The 22179-nt window shown below is 36.9% G+C and overlaps 1 protein-coding gene across 1 annotated transcript in view; it reads left to right on the top strand.

Moving 5' to 3' along the window:
- Positions 1-2497: 2497 nt before the first annotated feature.
- LOC121330341 (N-acetyl-beta-glucosaminyl-glycoprotein 4-beta-N-acetylgalactosaminyltransferase 1-like) overlaps positions 2498-22179 on the top strand; it is a 150596-nt gene continuing 130914 nt past the window's right edge. Inside the window, exon 1 of the mRNA XM_041276797.1 lies at positions 2498-3391. Within this exon, the coding sequence (XP_041132731.1) occupies positions 3241-3391 (151 nt within the window). The 5' untranslated portion in view covers positions 2498-3240. The remainder of the gene's footprint in view (positions 3392-22179) is intronic.

Genomic DNA, 22179 nt, shown 5'->3' with positions numbered 1-22179 from the left:
TGCACAGTGAGTACTGTGGCATCTCATCCACTGTGGGACCAAAAGTGTGCCCTGGAGTGGTTGGGGCATCCAACAGCGTTGCTTTGTCACTGTCAGACACGTGTGCTTGAGAAAGCCAAAGCTGCTTATGTGTAGTTACCAGTGCAGCCAGGTTTTTATCTATAGGCCTATCAGTTGAGCTTGGACACAAGGAGCAGGTTCTTGTTAACCAGGCGCAGATCATCCAGCTGTTGTGGTGAGGGCTTGTGGTGGTTCCTAGAAAGGGACTGCAGCAAATGAGACTAAGTAGGCTACCAGGATGTTGTTGTAGTTCCCTAGACATGCGGCGAACACACTGGCTGAATAAGCTCTCTTGAGAATCACCTCAGAAACCAAGCACTGCTTATTAGGGCAGGCAGTGTCCTTAAAAGGAGCGCTAAATTAGCTGCTCCGCATCATGCTCTCTATGTTGCAGTCTGCGCTCGCAGCCCCCTGGGGTCCCAATGGGATAGGTGGATGGGGAAGAGCCAAGAGCAGGAGTAAGCAGCGGGCGTTTGTTAAAAGAGGCACAAAACATGCAGAAGCTACGATTAACCAGTGCATCCTTGGTGTGCTTAGTGTCCTCAGTAGACAGATTGGCCTTGGCACTTGAGCACCGGTTGGTAGCCGACTGGAACTGGATCAGTACCTGGAAGGTACCAGGCTGGTTTGGTTTCCGGCTCGGTGACTGTAGCACAGGGTCGGTAATGTGTTGAAACCAGGTCAGAAACTAATCAGTTCGGTACCAGTTCGTTGACTTTAACGCCAGGTCAGTACAGGTACAGTCCGTGACGGCACTGGGAGAGTGCCAGGATCAGTGCAGTAACCTTGGTCCCGGTTCAGTACTGGCATGGTACCGGGCCAGATACGATACCGGACTGATGACCTCTGTAACTTTGCAGTCACCGCGGGTGGCAACGTACAGGGATATTCATCTGTAAAAGCCACTGTCAAAACCACTCAGTGCACACAATATGCGTAATTAGTGTTGGGTGCTGAGATCTGTGAGCAGAATCCTTTTGTGCCCTTGGGGGCGGGGCCACGAGTGCATCACAGGCTCGGTAAGCAGCTTTGGTATACAATATTCAGGATTTGGGTCTTTAGGAGGTAAATAGCCATACGGTAATGGTTACATTTCGTACTTGAAATGGAACTAATGGCTCTATTCAGAAATAATGCTTGGGTGTTAGTGCTGTATTGTATATGTTTCTTTCATAGCAATAAAACTCACTAATGATAAGCTATAAAAAAGCACTTAAAGAAACATGTATAATTGTAGTTATGATTATTTTTAAAATGTCAGTAATTGTACAAATGCCACAGTTGTTGATGAAACGTTGCTTCTATGCCGTCTCCGTTGGGTGAACAAAATATCTATATCTATCTATCTATCTATCTATCTATCTATATCTATATATCTATATCTATATATATCTATAAAGCTTTATTATGGTCTGCTTCCTAGTTTGGTGCGAACATGTTGGTGTGGAGATACTCTGTAAACATTGGACAGCTGCTAAAAATTAGTCCCGCCTGTCTCCACAGCTGATTGCTCATTTGAGCGGAGCGCTAGTTCTAGTAGGCTGAGGCTGCTGTCTTTTAGATTTGGTGTTTTGAGGTTTGGTTGCTCTGCAGCGTGGTTGCATTCATTCACTGATTCAAAGAGAGAGGTAAGGACACAAGGAGACGAATGGAGATAACGGGATTTCATCTCAGTGGGGCTGATGGACACTGGAGTCATTTTTAAACAGCCGTTTTTCACTGAATAGTCCCTGAATGAATGGACGCACTAGACTATTTCAAAAACGACGATGGAGAGACTGGACGTATCATCACTGCATTAGCTTCAGTGCAAGGTTTACATGCCCAGCAGAGCACAGGGTGCTACAGCCTGTGTTATATTTATTTTAAATTTGCACTTGCACTTTCAATGCTTTGGAAATATGTTTCAGCAACGATATCGTACTGTATGCCATCCGTTGAGTGCATTTAAAAAACAGACTATTACAACATCAGAAACTACAACTACAAGTGCAATTGGAAAATAAAAAATAACAGCACAGCAAGTGGAAGGCACACTCCTCGGCACTCAGCATTATCTCGTGCATTTTTTATTTATTTTTTGTCGCGTGGATGGCATGGGATTTGGTGAAACTATCGGATGTCCAGTCTTTGAAAACTACTGGTGCGGCGCATACTGTGTGCATCGTCTGTTCTAGCTAAGCCAACAAAACAAGCCACGCATCCTCAGTCTTATGAGAGCATCGTGATGTCAGTTAATAATATATTATCATGCCGGTGATGTAAACTAAATTCTGTTTTTATACCGCGTTTCACTAACGACAGTGAAGACTCCAAGTGCGAGTTGGTTGGTACTATGTAAAAAAAAAAAAAATATTGACAAAGATTTATTATTATTATTATTATTATTATTATTATTATTATTATTATTATTATTATTAAACTAACTGCTGTTGTCCAACGTTGGAATTGGAATGTTGATGAAATCTCTATAAATGACACTAGACATATGTCAGTATTTATGATTATTATTGTACTGATATTACAGACGAGAACACAACGGAGTTAGAAATGGAACTCTAAGAACACTTTTTGAAAATAATCTTTCCTGTTCCTCCGGAGTAATTTTGAAACTGTGTGTTGTTTTGTTGTCACATAGTGACTGGGGAATTAAAATCAATTGACACTCTTCTTGCAAAACAAGACGTCAATGTTCTAGACTGCCTTTGGTGGTGTTCTGCAGTGCTAATGAGCCTTTTCAAAAACCGGCTTCATCGTGTTAATGAATTAAGCCAGTGTTATATGCCGTGGACGAGATAAAGTTACGTTTCAGAAGATTAACAAGGACTATTTATTTATTTTTTTTTTTTTTTGTCCGATTTTATATCCAGGCTGTAGTTACAACTGTCTTTACAAGGGCGAGCGAGTTATTAGAAGAGAGGCGCGCCGTAAATAGTTTTGGTAAAGATTGACCATGTGCCTTTTCTTTTTTATTTGTTCTGGACAGCGACTGGACAGTACCGGTACACGTTTTATTGAATGAACGTGCAAAAGTATTAGTGACGCCTTTTTAATAACACTTAGAAAAGCTCTCACTTATATTTTAAGAGCTGCGGTTCACAGCAGTGGAACGCTGATTTGGTGGGACAACAAATAGCGTTATTCTCACGTGGTTTGCTTATTGGTGATGGTCCAGCAAGAATGCTGCGCCTGCCGGTGAAAAAGATCCGCAAACAGTTCAAACTTCTTCTGTTATTGGTGCTGCTCACCTTTGCTGTGTGGTTCACTTACCTGCACATCAGCCTGGTTAGGCAAGGGAAAGCAATCAAGCTTCACATCAACTATGGCAAAGGTAAGAAGACAGCTCTTTATATTTAGCAAATCGATTCATGTCTAAGATTGCACTGTGGCTGCACGTATGAAACAATAAACACAACACGGTTTTATTCTATATAATCCTACCGTATTTAGACAACGGCTCATTTCACTTGCTCGCATGGGTTATTTAATAACTTGTATTTGAATGTACCGTGCACGGGGTAGGAGTCAGGGCTGGTAGATTAATCTCCCTACAAGGGAACCCAGGTCTTCGTACATCGGTATCAGCGCGATACTTTAAGCAGGAGGTAGCGGGTTCGCATCCGACCTATATCTGTGTGAGAAGCCCCTGCTTGCAGGGTCTGAGGCTCGCCACAGTATTATTGATTCATTATTTATAGTTCATATTCATTGCACTTCTAGATCACTGATAAGTCAGTAACAGCTTAATGAATGTCAAACTGTATTTAATAAAAATACTAATATTTATTTTAAGACAGTTTAGGTAAGTTATGATGTTTATTTCTCATTTTGTAAAATGTAAATTGTTGTGATTTTTTAAATTTTTATTTATGGGACTTCCTAGACACAAGCATTTTATCTTTTGTGAGGAAAATATAATCATCGTATCACTTTCTTTGTAGTATACCAGTAGCGTCTTAAAAAAATAAATAAATACTACTAATAAATCAACTACTTAGCTAAAACTCATTTTTCTGTACTATAGAATGAAAATATTATTTCTCGTGACATTTTTTAAATAAAATATGTATATGAAATGAATGAGATGGCTAAGTTTTAACAGCATGCTATATGGGTATTAGCTGAGCGGTGGTGCAGCTCAATGAAAGAGGGAGGACTGGGCAACTACAATGGAAGGACCTTATTGATCTTTTACATTTCAGACATGTCCAGGAAAAGCACAGTTAATGCCACCAAAATGTCATGGATGACTAAGTGCTGCCATTTCATTGATACTGTCATTCAGCGGCAGATGTAGCACTGCACTGAACAGTTTTGGGGAGGTAGCCCAGAACATGAAGCTGAGCTGTGTCTTTCACTTCTTGGGCTCTATTCATAAAACTTTAACGGCCGTTTTTAAGGTTTGTTAAGCCTGATATGACTAGTTCAATCAGGTTTGTAGTTCATGAAACCTTTGTAGGCAGTTTTTAGAGAGGGCTAGAAGTGTCTCATAGTTTAACTTAAGAAAATGCTCCTAAGCACTCTTCAAAAAGGAGTCCTTAAAAAACATTCCTTATAAAGTCCTTGGGTCCCATAGAACTGACTGTATATAATCGAAACTGACTATATATATATATATATATATATATATTTATATTATTTTTTTTGTGTGTGTGTGTGTTGTTGTGTTGGTTAACGATATTTGATTTAATTATTTTATATAATATATTAGTTATCCCCTGTACCTGGTATAATTATAAATTAGATATATAGGGTATTTATAGTATATGTTCGGGGGTGCTGTGTGAATCGATTGTGTGTCGTAATAGGTAGTGTGTAAAAACTTTTTTGGTGTGTGATATTTTTGGTAACAGGTAAACAGCTTAGCTGTCCTGTTTATAGTTTAGGTTCCTGTGTGAGTTAGTTAGTGCTCGTAAGAGCTAGGTGTTTGTTTTGTTTATTTTGCTTTTGATATTAAATGCTATGAATCGTGACCAAAGTGTGTGTTTAGTGCTAAAAACTTCCCTTATGTGTCCTGGGTACCTGTGGTTTAAAGGGGCAAACGAACACGTGCTATTGCATGTAGTGTGGTGTGTGTGTGTGTGTGTGTATATATATATATATATATATATATATATATATATATATATATATATATATATATACATATATATATATATATATATATTCCACATATTATGTATATAATATATTAGTGTGTATATATGTAAAGCAGTAACTATGGAATAATTCTATAGTCGCTACTTTCTCACACCTTAACTTGAAAGCTACTTGTTGGTACTGTCCTGTTTTATAGTTAAAGTATAATTAGCTGCACTGATGAGCCCCAATGAAGCGTTTATGTAATTACTGTGCTTTGACTTTTATAAATGCTATGAATGTAGAAGCCTTTTGGTGACTTTTTGATTGGCTTTAAAATGCTGGCATGTATATCCTGTTTACCCATAATTTTACACAGACACAGACTGTACCGGCACAAATTATGGCAACAACGAATGATTTACAACAAGACTTGGGGGGAGGACTGTATTAAATAAATAAATTTCTCAACCTTAAAAAAATTAAATTAAAAAAAAACTTGAGCTTTTCAAGTTAAAGCACATTTGGATTTGAGCCCCAAATTGGTTATGTAATATTGTGATTTAATTGTAAAATTTAATTATTAGTTTTGGTGATCACAAGCTTTGATTGGCCTGGCATTTGTATATCCTGTTTACCCATAATTTTACCAGGTGTACCGGCACAAATTATGGCAACAACAAATGATTTGTAAAAACAAAAAACAAAAAACAAAAAAAAACTATTTTAATGAGCAAGAATGGTACCGTGAAATTTTCTCATTTTTATAGAAGAGCAGAACCAGTTTGTCTGGATAATTTAAGAAAGTTTACAAACAAGAGGAGGCCATTCAGCCCATCTTGCTCGTTTGTTTGTTAGTAGTTTATTGATCCCAGGATCTCATCAAGCAGCTTCTTGAAGGATCCCAGGGTGTCAGTTCAACAACATTACTGGGGAGATGGTTCCAGATTCCCACAACTCTCTGTGTAAAAAAAGTGAACTCTATTTTCTGTTCTGAATGCCCCTTTATCTAATCTCCATTTGTGACCCCTGGTTCTTGTTTTTTTTTTCACTTCGAAAAAGTTCCTTGGGTTGACATTGTCAATTCCTTTTAGGATTTTGAATGCTTGTCAGATTGCTGCATAGTCTTCTTTGTTCAAGACTGAATAGATTCAATTCTTTTAGCCTGTCTGCATATGACATGCCTTTTAAACCCAGAATAATTCTGGTCCCTCTTGTTTGCACTCTTTCTAGAGCAGCAATATCCTTTTTGTAGAGGTGACCAGAACTGAACACAGTGTTCTAGATGAGGTCTTACTAATGCATTGTAAAGTTTTAACATTACTTCACTTGATTTAAATTCAACACTTTTCACAATATATCCGAGCAGCTTATTGGCCTTTTTAATAGCATCCCCACATTGTCTAGATGAAGACATTTCTGAGTCAACATAAACTCAGGTTTTTTTTTCATAGATTCCTTCTTCATTTTCAGTATCTCCCATATATTTATAATGCACATTTGTATTGCCTGAATGAAGTACCTTACAGTTTTCTCTATTAAATGCCATTTGCCATGTGTCTGCCCAGTTCTGAATGCTTCACTCAGACTGCTTTCTCACTAAATATATTTGTAGTCCTGAATAGAACATCATCTCCTCCTAAATTATGCAAGAGATTTTAATGAACAGCTCAGGGATCTCTGCTAAATATTAAAGACCAGGAGCAATATTTCCACACTGCATAAACACAGTGATTTGCTGCTCAGTTTTGCTTAATAAGTTTGATGATAGTGAATGGAATCGTATATATGTTCATAATATTTAATTTGCCTTCAATATCCTATTTTGTGTCCTCTCAATCAGATTGTTGTTTCTGCTCGGAGCATTAAATTATTTGCCATGACTACAAAAAAATATATATTTTTTCAGCCACCTCTAACATACCAGTTTCTTTAGTGTGTTTGGTTTGACAAAATGCTCACTACAGATTTGCAGCTGTAATTAACCCCTGCTGGAATGAAATCCCTTCAAAGGGGATATAGTGGAGGCGGTTGTATGTACGTACGTCTACAATTTCTAAAACGTTTAGGAGTCTTTTCAGAAGCAGGCCCAGGTAGTTTTTAAAGGACATTACACCGTGTAACAATTTTTTTTTTTTGTTCCTAGGTAGTAAGTGTTATTTCCTAATTGTTTATGCCTCAAAAGTATAGAAAATGGTTAGTGAGTAGTTTTTCGAGATTTACGATTATAGTGTATGTACAGTATAATCGTAAATCTCGAAAAACGACTCGCTTCTAAATCTTTTGTAGTCATTTTTGTATTACTTTAGTATAAGTACATGTTAATTTGGATTCATATGTTTTTTTCTGACTTTATGTGAACGAAAAGACACACATTTGCCCGTTTTCCCATTGGAAATAGTTATATTTTGAAATATCACTGTCCTGGTCACAAAAGCAAAGTTTGTGGGGAATAACAGCCATTTTCTATACTTTTGAGGCATAAGCAATTAGGAAATAACACTTACTACCCAGGAACAAAAATTGTGTTACATAGTGTTATTAATAGGTCTGGTAATAATGATCTTAGCAGAAACAGTAGTAGAAATTGATAGAGAACAGAAACAATAGTTTATTAACACTAGAAATACCGTCGCATGCTACAAAACTGTTCTGTGTTCTTGTTTGTTTTCCTTCAGGATTATGTTTGTGACACCATTTTTGCAACCTGCTTGGTACAAGTGAGGGACACCTGGTACAGCATTTGTCTTAGGGATGGTGTTGGAAAGGGTTATGAGTGGTTGTATTATTTAAAATGTTGCAAGTTTATACAAATGCTGGGTGTAACAGGCTGATATGCCATGTATGTGGGTAGTCACTGGATAATACTGAGACAGACACAGAGCATTGGTGAGCAGATTTATTTAACACACAAGTGCTGACACCTTTAATAAAGAAAGAAAAAACAAAACAAAGGTAAAAAAGTTTGCCACACAAATGGCTAGCGCTTGTCCCACTAAAAGAAACGTCCTGCTCCAGGAACCTACTACTCTACGTAACCCTCTCTATACTGTGTGGGATCAACATCCCCTAAACTGACCTACTTCTGGGCTCCTGCCTCTTCACGTGGCCTCGGCTGGGCAATGCCTTCACGAGCGCTGTCTTTGTGGAAGGGTTTCGTTTTGTAGTTCCTGCAGAGCGGACGGTCTCCTCCTTAATGTAAACAAAGAAAGCTTTCGCTTCAGCGCCCGTCTGTGTGTCAATGGCCGTGCAGTAGCCCCAAAATTTTAACTCTGTGCATCATCCACTGGCACGCCCCCCCAGCCAATCTGGACCTCCCGATCAGCTCCGCGCAGGACCCACTGCTGAACTGGTCGCCTGGCAACGCGTCTCCTGCCACGTGTCGCAGCTGCTTTCTCAAAGGCAAACACACACTCCACGAATCACAGACAGGACTGCCTGTCACGCTGGGCTATAAAATAGGGTGCAGCGGGAGCTTACGACCCTGGAACAGTAGAGAATTATAATGCCCGAGATTTGTTTGTTTGACTGTTTTATTTTGTACAATTGTCTGTTTGCTTGTCTTTTATTTTGTGCCATATTCGAAACGTCATAGCAGGACTAATCTGTAGTTTTACTAAATTAAAAATGGCTTATTAACATATTCAAAAGCTCAAAGGATAGAACTTACAACTGTTCAAAACATGGATTGTTCAACTGTTCAAAAGATGTAAAGGTAAAACTGTAGATGGTATTAATTATCCCTTTAATTCTGCTGTAGATAATGGTGAAAATTAATAATTTATTTCTCTAAAAATGTCAAATAGAATATTGTGAATAGAAAGGGGAAAAGGCAGAATATTTAACCAGTAGCATGGTGCTAAAGTAAAATGGTACAAGTTGTTTTTCAGGATATACAGTACCGGCACATATTATGGAAATAGCAAATGATTTACAACAAGACTAGGGGTGGAGATTGTAAATATGCAAGCGATTTTAATGAACAGTTTGAAAGTGCTGTGGTAACCCAAATATGATTCACTTATTGTCAATGCCAAATGATTGGGAATGTCATTTTCTTTTCATTTTACCCTCAAAAATAGGTTTCTGACTAAGGACTGCCAAGGACAACACTACATTAAATTTGTACCAGTCTTGGCAGCCACCACTCTGATCTTCCCTCAGGTTATATATAACCTTCTTAATTCACTTATATTCCGGTTTAGAAAGACTTCCTGTAACCCTAAAACAACCGTTTTTTAAATATTTTGATCTAATAGTATGCACTACATAAAACAAATGGATGGGAACTGGTGTATATCGACCAACCTGACGTGTGTTGAGATTGAATAGTTTAATCGTTTATTATACTGTACCCAGTACAGTCAATTAGCTGTGAAGGTGAAGAGAGCAACTATTTAAAAATGCTTGATGTTTATGATTGTTTCCACTTTGTTTTATCCCAGGTGAATGAACTTGCTTTACATTTATGGCTTTAAAAATGGGCCCGATATTTGAAAGGTTTGTGCTACCAAACAGTAGACTTTGTCACAGCACGACTTACATAAAAAAAAATGGCATAACGAAAAAAAAAAACATTCCTGCGACACTCAAAACCTTACAAACTGGGCTTAATCATGATGTTCAGATGGGTGAGTAGAATGAATAACAAAGCCTCTTTTTTTTTTTTTTCACAGCACGACTTACATAAAAAAAAATAATTATTATTCAGAAATCCGTATCCAAAGCCTTTTTTTTTTTTTTTTTTTTTTTTATTATTTTGCTTCAGAAACATACAGCTGTGTCGGATCAGCTGGCTTTTAAAGAAACCTATATAGTATTTCCTTGTGATACAATACTGTCCGTATTCAATAAAACAGTGGCGTTATCAGTACATTAATTTGAAAACTCGGTGCCTCGCTATGGAGCCAGTTGTGTATTTGAATGGTCCATATGTATGTGTGCACGATATTGTGAGGTCTTGTCTGTTGTCATATCGGTACATACTGTGGTGACACCAATGAGAGCAGCTTGTCAGGGTAATGCCATGACTAATAGTGACAGTCCATCATTCTGCATTCTCGCTTGTCTGTTGTGTGCAGTTGCTATATTGTAGTGAATGCGCAGACGGTTTTGCGAGGCACAAACTTATATCTAAATGTATAATGTTAGTGTGCTTTCGACGCAGAGTTGGATTTAGTACAGTGCAAATAGATGTGGCATATCCAATGAATGGTAGCATTTGATGCAGCTGTTTCTTACAGGATTTAGTTTATCCTTCTCCATTAAAAACAGCAAGGTCAATACAAACCCAGCTCTCAGGCATTTGCCAGGATCTCGCAAGATCATGTTTCAGCCATATCCATTTACGCCTTGATTTCACTAGATCAAAACAGGACTTTAACAGGACCATTAAAAGAAGCATTACTCTTATGTACCTTCCTTTCATGAGTGCTTTTAGATGTGCTGAGATCTGTCATCATTAGCAGATCAGGAAACGTAAGGAAGTGATAAGGGTTTTGATCGTGAATACTGAAAAGTTTCTACAGATAACTTTAAAGAAACAGCTTGGGGGTTCTTGTCTTGATACATGACATCTGTTTTAAATGGTAAAATCAAGGTTAATTCCCACTTTTTTAAAGTGAGGGTTGCAATGGGAGTTTCAGTGTAAATTAATGGTCACAATAACGAGACAAAGAATCTGACTTTACAACGGTTAACTTAAGTATTGCTCTAAAAAAACCATGAGTGAGTATGCTCAAGAAATATATTGTTTTGCCATAAATTGTACATTTAATCAAGGTGGGTGTCCAGATGAAACAGGGAAAGGTTTAAAACCGGCAAACCACACACTTTATCCCTTCATAGTCCATTTAGTTGTACAACATGGAACAAAACAATGATCTCTACTTGATTTGGATTTCGTCAAAGGGGCTACTGCATAGCGACTTTAAACTGGAACCCTACCATGCATAGGAGGTTATGGGTAACTGCATAAAGGTATATTCAAGCATGTCCAGAATTGCATGCTAGGTGGTTGTTTCACTGTGTTTAGCAGTTGTTACCTTGCATGGTAGCACACTCTTTCTTGTTGTGCAACAAGAAATCACTGATATAATACTGTTGTACTAAACAGGTTTCCCATAAATTGTTGTTCTTTTTATAACCAAGAATTAAGGAGGATACCAAATCATTTTATTGTCACAGTAGAATTTTTTTTTTTTTTTGCAGACGTGAGTCACCTTTATTATGCACGACAGAATAATTTGGTTGCTGCATTGATTTCTCTTATTTGTCAGACCTGATCAGTTTTGCCTCAAAAGACTGACACCAAACAGGATGTGTGGGTTGACACACTGACAGCCATATAAGGTCTGCATGCATAGAAATAGATTATATTTGCCAGCAGTGGTACTGAATTTAGGGCACCCTTCTGGTATTTTGTTGGTATCTGTTTATAGCTTCCCCAAAGGCAGTTTTAGCAGGGGCTATACTGCAGGTAGCTCCTCTATCTTTTAATCTAGCAAGGGCAGAGTTTTTACACATGTTTGATTTTTCCCCTAAAAATAATTTAAATTAATGAATATCTTTCAAAGCATACAATCTTTTAAAAAAAGTGTTTCTTGGCACAAATGTCACCACAAATAAAGAGTTTCCATTGCAAAGCTACTGCAGCACTGAAATACTGAAACGCTCCTACCCATCACAAGCAGAAAAGGCAGTATCTAGTACCAGGAGTTAATGAGGTAATAAAGGTGAAAGTTTAGTAGCAAGTCGTAATGTTTAGTCAGCATTTTACTGCATTACAGTTCTGCCCACATGTGAAACCTTACAATGAAATAATCATAAAATTGCATGTAAGCACTTGAATTTCTACCAGCTAAAGAGAGTGCAGTACAATGCAATAGTGTAATTTAATTAAGACAACGCTGCATAAAGCCACTTAATGACTTGTAACAGTTTGTAGACGTGTCTACGGCGTTCTGCAAGAAATACCTAACATTTTAGATATCTCTAGAGAACTGGTTTGCCAAACATGCAGTGCAACTTACCTTTGCCCAGCTGACATCCCGTGCATAGAACAAACAGAAAAACTAATGTGTAGTTCCTAAGTACATGATACATTTTTGGGATTTCTAATAATGTAATACTTAGTGTGCAGGGTGTATCTTATTAACAAAATTTCGCCCAGTTTATGGCCAAGCTGCACAAGATGACATATCTTATACAACAAGACACCCTACATCCTACACTTATAGTACAGTGCTTGCTTGTTATACTGCCTTCTAGTAGAACGCCATCCTCACATTCCACCATAAATTTCTTCTGAACCCATTTGCACCAATATAAAAGATGCTATTTTCCCTGTTATACTGCCATTCATCTGCCACTAGCCAAGCCAATGTAGAGAAATCTTATTGTCTCTTATTCGTCCTATGGATGAGACATAAAACCGAGGTTCTATTGTAATTGACTGTGCAGCAGCAGTTGTGCTGCATAGTTCACCCCCTAGTCTCTGTAAGTTGCTTTGGATAAAAGTTTCTGCTAAATGACTAACTAATAATATATCAAAATGCCATATATGCCAAATACAGAAAATTAATGCTTCCTCTTTGACGTTTTACTTTTCATGCTGAATACCGCAAAGAACACGCTATTGTCTTTTTTTGTACTCAAATGTTTTTTTTTGATTGTAGAGTTTTTATAGTGTGGCACCTGTCCTGTAGTTGGCACTGTTAGAGGGAGAACTGTATTAGAATATTGGCAGTAGGGGACCTTTTGATTTGTTATGCAGAGTGTATCTACAGAGCTGTTCTAATGTTGATTAAACATTACATTGACTTTTTAACAAAAGCCAGTACAGTAATTGGCTGCTTTACTGTAATTTAATATTAAAAGGGTGCTCTAAAACTGAGGTCAGGTGCTGTTCTAGCACATAATATTTCAGAAGCCTCCCCATACACACCTGTCCCAATTAGGCAAACCCCATCAATTTAAAGAACACATCACAAGCCAAAATCTTCACCAGATTACACATCATCCAGTAACTCCAGGATTCAACAAAGGCACATTCAAGCATTTATCGATCCCTGGTTTTCCTTCTAAACAAATGAGGAACAATCAATAAAGCACTCCAATGATTCTTGTTTTACAGACAATTAAATTTGAAAACTCATACCTCATTACAAGTATATAGTTGTCACCCACAAACAAATGAAAATATCAGTTTATCAGTATTTTAATACTGTATTAATGTATATCCTGCAAATCGACTTGCCCCATTTTATTTTAGCACCATGCCACTGGTTAAATATACTGCCTTTCCCCCTTTCTATTCATGATCTTTATTTTTGGAGGAATACTATTCATTTTCACCATTATCTATAGCAGAATTAAAGGCATAATTAATACCATCTACAGTTTCAGAATATTTAATTGTTTTATATTATTTCTGTTCTCTATACATTTCTATTGCTGTTTCTGCTTAGTTCATTATTACATACAAACTAATGTCCTTTAAAATCTACCTGGGTCTGCTTCTGAAAAGACTCCTAAACGTTTTAGAAATTGTAGACGTACGTATATACAACCGTCTCCACTATATCTCCTTTGCAGGGGATTTCATTCCAAGCAGGGGTTACTTACAGCTGCAAATCTGTAGTGACCATTTGGTCAAACCAAACACACTACAGAAATGTGAGCTGCTATAAATGGCAGAAAAAGGACATTTTTTAGTAGTCATGGCAAATAATTTAATGATCTGAGTAAAAACAACAATCTGATTGAGAGGACACAAAATAGCATATTAATGGCAAATTAAATATTATGAAAATATATACCATCCCAAGCAGTGTGGTTTTGTACACCAGGATCCTGGTAACAGGCTGCAGATAATCCGACACTATCATCAAACTTATTAAGCAAAACTGAGCAGCAATCACTGTGCTTATGCAGTGTGCAGAGTGAAAATATTGCTCCTGGTGTTCCTTGTTTAGCAGAGATCCCAGGGGAGAGACCTTCCAGATGGTCCCCTCAATGCCTTTGGAGATGTCAGCTTAGCTGATAGCAGCATTACAGCCTCCCTTCCACTCACTGTACATTCTTCACCGTGGAGGATAGTGCAGATTTCTACACCTATGCAAAGAACTAGTCTTAACTATAGCAATTACTTTGGACTTTCCTTTCTTAAGGTTCTTGATTTTAATTTTAAAAAGTTATATGTGATGCTTGTGCTATGTGATAGCTTTTGCAACATCCCTGTCTATAAAAAATGTCCTGTATATTGCAGGGTACACAGATTGGAAATCATAATGCAAGTCAATTGCAGAGATACATGATGTATTGTAAATGATGTACTGTACAGCTGATGAGTTTTCATCAGAAAGCAAGTTACTTGTGCAGTAACAGCGTCACATACTCATCCCTGATATTGCGGAACTGATCCTGTCCAACAATGAGCAAAAATCACTTAGTTTGTTATATTTAACAGTTTTAATTGGGTTTAGTATGTAATGTACTGTATTAGTAGCAAAACACTGTCATTGGACTTTGCGTTGATGTTGCAGAAAGAACGTTTGGTACAGATCAATGAGATTTGGCTAGCGAAGACTCCAAGTGAATATTATCAGGCCATGACCACAGGTCACACAGTGCCCAGTAGCTGATTGTGCCAGTGGTAATGTGATATTGAAAGTATGAAGAACAATCTGGCTTCATGTAAAACTGCCAACTAATTGTATGCCAGAACAAAGTAATATACATGAGCAAAGCCATGTTGAAAAATAGTATGATTACCTGCCAATCCCTGATCTGAAAGGAAGGATCAGTAGTACTGTCATTGTCAATGATGCTGTGAATACATCGTTCACACCTACAACATGCAAAGAGGGAACATCAAAACTGGACACCTGGAAACAACATTGAATGAGGGATGGAACGATCAAGTTGAAATGCTTTATTAAGTGATACAAGCTCCATCATAAAGGCACCTTATCACGAAGATAGGTCTATATCGAGGCGGTGGTTATGTGTATAGGCCCATTTGCCTGTGCAGGACAGGCCAACCAAAAGCTGCCTATGCACACGCGCCTATCTGAACAAAATAAGCAGAGAAAAATCTAGGGGTGCATGCGGTTATATTTGTGACAGTAATGAAGTCAGCAGTGCACTCGGTCACTTTAGATCACGGAAGACCTAATGCATGTGCTGCAGCTAACAATCTTGTATACAGAATTGACTGAGCCTGTGCAAGAATGGGAAGGATATGATTCTGGAAAGGTAAAAATATTTCTATCATCTGCCCTTAGCTTTGGATAATGTCAGAAAAATGAAGGCATGTGAGCTACAGTGGTATTAGTTTCATGGCATAACCAATTAACTTTGATTAAGTACCATAGGCCTTGATGTGTGGCTGAAAGTGTGTTTTTTCTCCAAGTGTTTGTGGTGCATTACTGTGAGTGATTTAAAATCAGTTTAAACAGACGATATATGTTGTATTAAATAAACCTTTAGTTTCAAATTGAACAACTGCTGATGCGACAAGATGAAAATGTTCAATGTTATATTTTATTCAGAAGTTGCCGCAGAAAGCTTTTATGATGCAAAATGTAATCAGTTTTGCAAAATCGCCCTTTGAAAAAAGTGTAAAACCGAACATGGTTGTGGTAGACAAGTGTTTAAAGCTTTGATTAAAAACACTGTTAGAAATTCTTCATGCTCCAGAATATTTATTCAAAATTCCTTACAAAAATAAACACCCTGAGCTTCATGTTTACTGTGGTGTCTTGCGGCTGTAAAACAGACAAACAATCCAAAAACTAAAGACAGTGACATTGAAAACAACACTTACTAGAGTCTTAGAAAATATAGCAAATGACATACACGTAAACATAGTCATTTTTAACACTAGCTTCTTCTATTTTAAGTTCCTTTTCACCCTAATATGTGTTTACCAGTTCTGTATGCGTCTGAAGGCTCATTCAGCTACCATGCATGGCAAAATTAGGTTTTAAATGACATTTACAGACTACCTATTACCTCAGGAGGCATGACCCCCCACCCCCCAAAAAAACCTTTTTATTATACTGATTCTATTATACTTTGTGTGTCCAACCAAACCCCAGCCCAAATATATTTGATGTATACTCGTCATCTAAAAGCTCATCATCAAAGGAATCAAATACAAATAGAAGACAGTATCGTCATACTATCAAAAATCTTTCTTCACATATATATATATATATATATATATATATATATATATATATATATATATATATATATATATATATATATATATATATATATATATATAAAATGTGTTTTAATATTTTTTTAAGAACCTGGTATTCAGTGGAAATGCAGCATCTCGCTATTATCAAGTCATAGAAAGAATAAACAATTCAAGATTTCGAAGGGGTTTGAAGATTGTACAATACCTGACAGCCACACATGATAATACAGAATTATTTTGTTATAACAATACATATAGTCTAAGCCTTCCAGAGAGCTGCCAATGCAATAAACTAAACTTGATATAGAACTAAACACCATACTTTAAAACGCATAACAAAGTGAAATGCAGGGATGTGTACAATAGATAGTATTGCATAAATTGCAAGTGACAAACGTAAATCAAATTATAAAAAGTATATTTGGTTTTGAATAGCGGAACTGGTGATGCGTTATTCATATTATAATTACCCCTACAGAAAATGTCACAGGGACATGAAATTGCCATTGAAGATCATTTGGTAGGGGTTAATAAATATTTAGGTTAAAATCTATGAAACCAGTTGACTAAATCAGTGGACTGAACCTTTTAAAGAAGTTTTACAGCAGTAACCAAGAGTTTAATTTGTAATAATCACATGTGCCCTCAGTGTAGGCTGGAAAGGAAAAACTGTGTTCTGAAGTAAGGTATCTAATTTCTTTAGATTAGCCAGATTTGGTACGCTTAACATATTCTATCACTGTCTGTGTAATGTAGCTGTGTGATTCTTCAGGCCATGGGAGACGGGAGGTCAGGTGAGACAGAGAAAGCAAATGAGGAGCTCTCTGACTCTTAACCAGGGGTTAATGGAATCTCTGTCAGTCTGTAATAAGCTTTCACAATTTTCTACCCCTATTATGCAAATCGTTTTTAATTTTTTTTTTTTAAAGCAGCCATCGTTATCGCAGAGAAACGTGTCAATGCCAGATAGCGAAGGTTTTGAAGACTTGATTATCCCTACTCTTAAAACAAGTGAATTCAGTACAGCAATATAGAGTGCTGCCTGGACAGTGGAGACTGACTTTTTCTTTATTACACAGTAAGTAATTATGCTGTATATTTGAGTACAGGATTAGCTTACCACGGCAATGCTCTGCCAGTTTCTTGAGGGACCACCCATACAGTTTAGATGTAAGAGGATATTTTAGGATTAATTACCGTTGACCACCCAACTCGGTCCCAAATGAAACAATGGCATTGGTAGTTTTACTTTTCAAGTTGATTTTGTTCTGAGCTGACTTCAGCAGGATTCAGTTCCCCACTATCTCTTATAAATGTTTGTTATTTGTTATTATTTTTGACACTGGCCCCAAATACGTATAGAAAAACAATGTTAACATTAAGATGTATGTTAATTAATGTAGATCTACAGTTCCCATGACATTGCATAGCTAGAGCATACAAAATAGATGACTTCACTTACCTACAACGAAAACTGTTACTTATTGAAACAAAACTACTTTGAAAATAAGTAGGCTATCCCGCTGCAGTCGTTTGTCTCTGCTCATAAATTTAAACTTGTTTTCTGTATCGCGGTCAGTTTCCTCCAAGACCATTATCAAAATACACTAATCAGTTTCCACTAGATTAAAATAAACTAACTATATTCCATTTAGTAGAGCTAGGAGTAAGACGATAATACATGGTATTATTGTTACTTTTATTAGACAGCATTATAATAAAATCATAGTAAAGTTGATGTTTAGATATGAATAAAAGGATGTTTCACTGATAGTAAAGATAATAGAATGAATACATGTTGTGCTGCTAAACCTGTGCAGATTTCCTTTTCTTCTGCTGTTTGCTGTTCTTTTTTGTTTTTTCATGATCTGTCTTGTATGTTGTATTATGGTTTTATCTGCAAGAATCCACTTGTGTGAAAGCTATTTTTTATACCTTTTATGTAAAATGAATGCGAGAAACAGGGCTACAACGGTACCCTGCAGAGCCAGTTGATGTCTTTGTATATGAAAATCTGACCTGTGCATGGCTCGCTCATCCTCATTAGACTCGAGCAACTTTATTAGACTGGCCAGGGAGAAACTCTTCTCTCTCGATTCTGTCTACAGCCTCCAGTTGACAACTGAGCAAACTTGGGCAGCTGTGGGGCCCTGGGTTTAAAGAATGCACACTCCATCTGGGTAAAGGTTGTGGAGATGCTTCAAATAAAACAAAAGTAATAAAGTGTGAAAAGACAACATAAACCAACTGGGTAGTAAACAAAGTGTGAGATAATGCAATATGTTTAAAAGTAAAATTTAAATAGTTAACAAATGAATATAAAGTGGTTGTCACAGTTTGATTTAAGAGGTTAAACCACAAACTTGGGTTTAGAAGAATCAATGTTTAGTTTGGTTGATAAAAACGGGTAAAAAAACGGGTATGTGGAGGCATTAAGACCCTGGGGAACATACTGATGTCGGGAATTGTCTCCAGTGTAGCTTAATTGTTTAATTGTCTAATTGTCTGGCAGTTAAGTGTTAAAGTTGAGAAGGTAGGGGGAAGGGAAATATGAGGAGGACTTGCTGAGAGCCTGAGTGGAGGTGGTGGTATATCCAGAAACAAAAGTAAGAAAGAAAAAAAAAAAAATACATACAAGTTTTCTGTGTGTGTAATTCGGGGTAAACAGGAGTAGCCTGTCCCTGTTTAGAGAGGGACACCTTTAGTGTTTAGTTAGACCCAAAAAGGGTTTAGGCTTTTTTTTTTGTTTTTGTTTGCACCGTCAGTGTAGTTTTGTTTTCAAATAAAGCCACGCCCTGGTGTGTTTCATTAAGTACTGTTTTGATTGAAATGATTCTTGTATATTACACCACACAAGGTCATTATCCAGGAAGACGGCAGCTAATTCGTTACTAATATATATATTTCACAAGTTCACTCTCCGCCTCCCCTTTCAATGCCAAAGCAAATTGTGCTATAAAGAGAAAAGCACAGATTATGGTTATTGTGATGTGGTTTAATTCTGTTCTTATTTTGAAACTTCTTAGTTTGATCTACAGAAAAATGCCTTGACAAGAGATTGAAAAAATAAGGTAAATCCACACTGTACTGTCTTTTCCTGCGATTTAATTTATCTTTAAAATAATTTCCAGAAGAAACCTTTTAAAACATGAAAAGAATACTCAACAAAACAATGGCATTATACATTCTGGGTGAGCGTGGCCTCTGGAAAAACAGTAATAGAAAAATCGAATCTAGTGGCGAGTTAATACATTCACAGCCTGGCTCTACTCCAAGATATATTTTTATGCTCTGAATTCCAGTACAAGTACTATTTTAATCACAGATCACACTGTAACCTTATATCATTGAACCCGAGCTGCAAACCATTTTTAATTTGCAAACGTAAATGGCTGGTAATTGTGAAAATTATAGTATTTATTACAGGATTTTTTTTACAGGGTATACGTCTAGTTTTGAGTTTATTGTAAATTGCTAAAAAATGTGTGTTTCAATTATTATTTGTTGTACTGAACCTACGGAAATAAACATTATCACTGATAAGCATGTTTCTGACAGTCATATACAGCTATGTTGATTTGTCATCAAGTATCACATTTGTTCTATGTGGTATTACTGATGTGTTTCCTTCATCCACTAAAAGCAGTCACAGGGGGAAAGATAAATTTACCAGATGTACTTGGATGTTAGACCTGATTCTGAGACCTCAGGTGCTTTCAGCTTTTCAGTTTTATGGAATCATCAGGTTATGACTGAAATGGAAAAAAAGATAGGAAGTCTATATAAACAAGAAGACAGACATTGTACAGTAGTAACGCCTATATTTCATAGGCATACAAGGTTTCCGTTAGGGAAGAACACAATAAAATATAAAGCTGCTTCATTCGACTAGTAGATGCAGGGGGTGCAGAAGAGTAAAATATATGTAATGCAAAATCTGACGGCCTTTTAACCCCTGCACGCCAGACTGCTCTAATTTCGGAGATTTAGCACTGATGACATGAACTCTTTTCTGGGATTTCTCATGGCAGTAATAAGCCGCGGGGTCAAACAAATCACTCTTTCTGAGCCTTGTCACTGAATAAGGCTAGGCCCTAGGAACACAAAATGTGATATCCCTACATGCCAGTTTTGATGGTACACTATAAAAACGCACACAGGAAACGTGTCTACCATTACATATTTTAAAGAGGAAGAGGACAAGATTGAGAGGCTTGTACTTGACTGTACAGCACCCTACATCGCGTGTATTTATTTATTTATTTATTTGCTTACACTGGTGGTCACATTTATTGCATAAACCCTTTATCTTTACAATTACTGCTTTATGATCACCATATAGTTTGTTTTTTCCATAGACTTTTCTTTTTGTTATTGTTGATTTGCCATTTCTGGTTAAAATGCATTCAATAACATTTGTATATAAATCTGATGTTCTCTTCATACTGCAAAATTATTGAATGTCAGGAAATAAAATGTAATGCATTTATTTAATTTTTTGTTTATTTGCTTTACAGTGGTGGCCACATTTATTGCAGTAACCAGTATAGTTAGGGTTACTGCTTTGTCGCCATTTTTTTTTTTTTTTTTTTAATTGAAATCCTCAATTTTTTAACAGTAACATCCTAATAGTTTTTCTATATCTATCTTAGAAAGGGGTTGAAATTGGCAGTTTAAAAAAAAAAAAAAAAAAAAAAAAAAAAAAAATTTGAAATTTAGTTTAGATTTTTTGGGGGGCGTAACTTATATACAAATTTTTTTTGAAAAAATACATAAATATCCATATTTTATTGCTGCTTTTTCTTCGAAATATAGTGCAAAAGCATCAAATTAATAAATGTTATTACTGACATTTATAATTAGATTCGCCTCTGGGTTCATTGAGTGGTTGTAACCTAGCCCCCACTGGGACTCTTAAGGGAGTGTCGCAGTGGCATTGGTGCTCCTGCGGAATAGGGACGCAAAACCAGAAGGTACTGTTTCTCCTCATCGCGCTACAGTGGACTCTACAGGCCAGGCACTGTCAGCTTGGCCAGACACCTGCAGGGCTGGCCTTTGTCCTCCAGAGGCCTGTAGCTCGCTGACATCCACTCTTGAGTTCCTGAGTGTAGAACAGGAAACTGGCTTGGTCTTGGGATCAGTGGACGGCCACTGAACCTTCAGTTCTCTTGAGCTGTGTGGGGAGTTGCTGCGGAGAGGGGACAAATATATAATTGGACATTATAAATTGGGGAGAAAATCTGGGGTAAAAAAATAAAAAAAAATGTAAATGAAACAAGCCTGAATGACAGGCAATGTTCAGAATTGAGGGGTGATGAGGGGTCCTTAAGGATTCCGTGGCAAGTGCCATTATGTGTCCATTTTTATGAAACTCTAAAAGATGAACAAACAAACACGTTAACTATTTATAGTGCAATGCATTATCTAAAGTTTAATTTATCTGTTTGAGCACAAGGAGTGCACAGTGATAAATGCAGCCTGAGACAACTGGCTCCTGTCAACTCTATATTGGCACTTAGCATCAGGAAGACAACCGTTGTCAAATAGTTATATTGCTGAAAATAAATGCTAAATAAACCCCAGTCACATGTTGGATTTCCTTTGGGTTTGCAGCTTGCATTTGAAATGTTTAATAAATTTCAAACTAGTGTGCCTAGACATACAGTGTACACTCACGTACTGGGCAGGATTCATGTCAGTAGGGTATACATTGTTCAGGAGAAAAAAAATGTACTTGACATTGTTTGTGCATTTAAATGATGAATTTAATGGTGAACATCTTGCTATTTTCCCTTAACACTAACTAAACAAATGCTGTTCTTAATAAA

The sequence above is a fragment of the Polyodon spathula genome, chromosome 17 (genome assembly GCF_017654505.1).
Source record: "Polyodon spathula isolate WHYD16114869_AA chromosome 17, ASM1765450v1, whole genome shotgun sequence".
Classification (NCBI taxonomy): Eukaryota; Metazoa; Chordata; class Actinopteri; order Acipenseriformes; family Polyodontidae; genus Polyodon; species Polyodon spathula.
This window is presented reverse-complemented; position numbering and strand designations above follow the sequence as displayed.